Genomic DNA, 2,431 nt, shown 5'->3' on the forward strand with positions numbered 1-2,431 from the left:
GACCATTTTGAGAAATCCTGTAAAGTTTTCAACACAGCAGTAACAGATGGCACATCACCCCTAGTGAAAATCATTAGGTCATCTGCAAAAATAAGGTGTGTGAGGCCAAGTTTAGAACATTTAGGGTGATAGGATACATTAGGCTGTATGCAGATATTCCTAAGATATCGAGACAGAATCTCCATGCTGAGGACAAAGAGATAGGGAGAGAGAGGATCTCCCTGCCTTATGCCACTTTTCCCTTGAAAGAAACCATGAACAGCTCCATTGAGCTTAATAGAAAACCATGAGTTAGAGATACATCCCATGATCCAGTCAATAAACTGTTGAGGGAACTTAAAAGCTGCCAACATATCTTTCACAAAAGCCCACTGAAGAGAGTCAAAAGCTTTCCTGAGATCAACCTTTATAAGGCATCTGGGGGTTAAGAACTTCCTACCATATCCTTTAACAAGAGACTGAGACAGCATTATATTTTCATGTATATTCCTTCCCATGATGAAAGCAGCTTGCTCAGTTCCAATGAGGTGAGGTAGGACATTCTGAATCCTATTGGAGAGGATTTTACTAATAGTCTTATAAAAAGTTGAGCAGCAGGATATGGGTCTAAAGTCTTTAACAGAACTACTGACCTGTTTCTTAGGAATGAGGGTAATTAGGGTAGCATTAGCCTGCTTACTTAATCTGCCATTCCTAAAGTAAGCTTGGACAGTCTTACAAAAATCAGGCCCCACCAAATCCCAAGAGGCTTTGAAAAAAACAGAGGAGAACCCATCAGGTCCAGGGCTTTTATCAGAGCCAATACTAAAGAGAGCATTCTTAATTTCAGAGTTCTCAATAGGTTTGGTCAGTCCCAAGATGTCCTCATCAATTACACATTGTCCCTGCTGGAGAAAAGAAGTATCCAGGGGAGAAGTGTCTACAGAAGTACCAAGAAGACTTTTATAATAATCAACAAATCCAGCAGCCACTTCATCCACACCAAATCTATCCAGACCATCTTTATCTTGGATTTGCCCAATGATCTGTTGCTGCTTCCTATCATGTATCCTTGCATAAAAATACTTAGAAGAGGAGTCACTGAAAGAAATATGCTCAATTTTAGCTTTTTGTTTTAACATAATTCCTTCAGTCTTTTTTAGCTGCACAAACTTTGCAAGCAGTGCCCTCTCCTGATCCAAGAGAGCAGTAGAGTGGAGATCAGCTTGGAGTTGCTGTTGACATTGGTGAAGCTGGTCCTTGCAAGCAGAGATCTGGGAAGAGATATCATTAAAATTGTGCTTATGCATTAAAGTGAGCTTAGTCTTTACACTTTTTAGTTTTGCAAAAAGCTTGAATTGGAGAGAACCATTGACAGGTTCCATCCAGGCATTCTGGACTGTGGTGTGATAATCAGGGTGAACCAGGAAGAGTTTGCCAAGGCTCTATCTAGTTTAGACCAGACTCGTCCCTCATCCTCCTGCTTATTATTCTAGGTAAGCTCACTACCAGTACCATAAACATCATCTACCTCACACTGCAAGAGGCAAGAGTTAAAATCAAGGATGTCAGCAAGGTGAGCAGGAGTCTTACTAACATGTTCTTCAGCAGTTCTGACTACATTAAAATCACCAAGGAGAAGCCATTCTTTGACAGTATTTTTGATATTAATGAGATGAGACCATAGAATGTCACGTTCTCGGGCATTGTTACTAGCATAGATCATAGTCACATGAAACTTATGACCAGTGGCATGGTGCAAAGCTTCACAGTGGATGAATTGAGAGTTGTAGAGCAAAGGGGTGACAGTCACACTAGAAGGCTTCCAAATAAGCCAGATTCGGCCATTATAGTGCTCTTTATAGTTATTAACCACTTTGTAGTCTTTAAAAATAGTCCTAGCCATTTTTTGAGCATTCTTTTCTTTGACTCTAGTTTCAAGAACTCCAAAAATATCAACTCTATGGGATCTCAGGAAATCCAGGACTTCCTGCTGCTTGAGAGGGTCATTTCCCTCTCTGATATTCCATAAGGCAATCTTCATTTACCTCTATCATGAGGGACCCCATCTCCCAGATCAGTTCTAGCTATTGTCCTGGCAGGACTGTGAAACATAGTTGAATCAGTTAGAGGGTCTCTCTTCAAGGCTATTTGAGACCCTTCCAACCTATCCTTCTTGCTGCATTCTTGATGCATTACAGTGGGAGAAGAGAAGAGATGTACCCTGGTTAGGCTAGGGGAGGTATCAACAGCAGGATCCCCTTGCCCAAGAGTGACAGCCCCCACTAAACCCACTGAGGTACCACCTAGCAGGCAAGGCTTAGAGTGTGCTATCAGATCTCTCTTCAAGGCTATTTGAGCATCTGATAACATGATAGCACTACTGGCAAGATGAGGAGCAGTAGTGTTCGGATCAGAGTGTAAACTGGTGTGAGCAGGATCAACTTCAGCA

General features: G+C 41.6%; 1 protein-coding gene across 1 annotated transcript; it reads right to left on the reverse strand.

Moving 5' to 3' along the window:
- Window positions 1-1,471: 1,471 nt before the first annotated feature.
- On the reverse strand, window positions 1,472-2,023 carry LOC141620046 (uncharacterized). The gene has a single exon (XM_074437019.1). The coding sequence runs from the start codon at window positions 2,021-2,023 to the stop codon at window positions 1,472-1,474; it is 552 nt and encodes a 183-aa protein (XP_074293120.1).
- Between the last annotated feature and the right edge of the window lie 408 nt (window positions 2,024-2,431).

This window comes from Silene latifolia, chromosome X, assembly GCF_048544455.1.
Source record: "Silene latifolia isolate original U9 population chromosome X, ASM4854445v1, whole genome shotgun sequence".
NCBI classification, from domain to species: domain Eukaryota; kingdom Viridiplantae; phylum Streptophyta; class Magnoliopsida; order Caryophyllales; family Caryophyllaceae; genus Silene; species Silene latifolia.

What these genes read in the sequence shown, in the direction of transcription:
- LOC141620046 (XM_074437019.1), bottom strand. Translation starts at nt 2,023, where the DNA reads ATGAAGATTGCCTTATGGAATATCAGAGAGGGAAATGACCCTCTCAAG.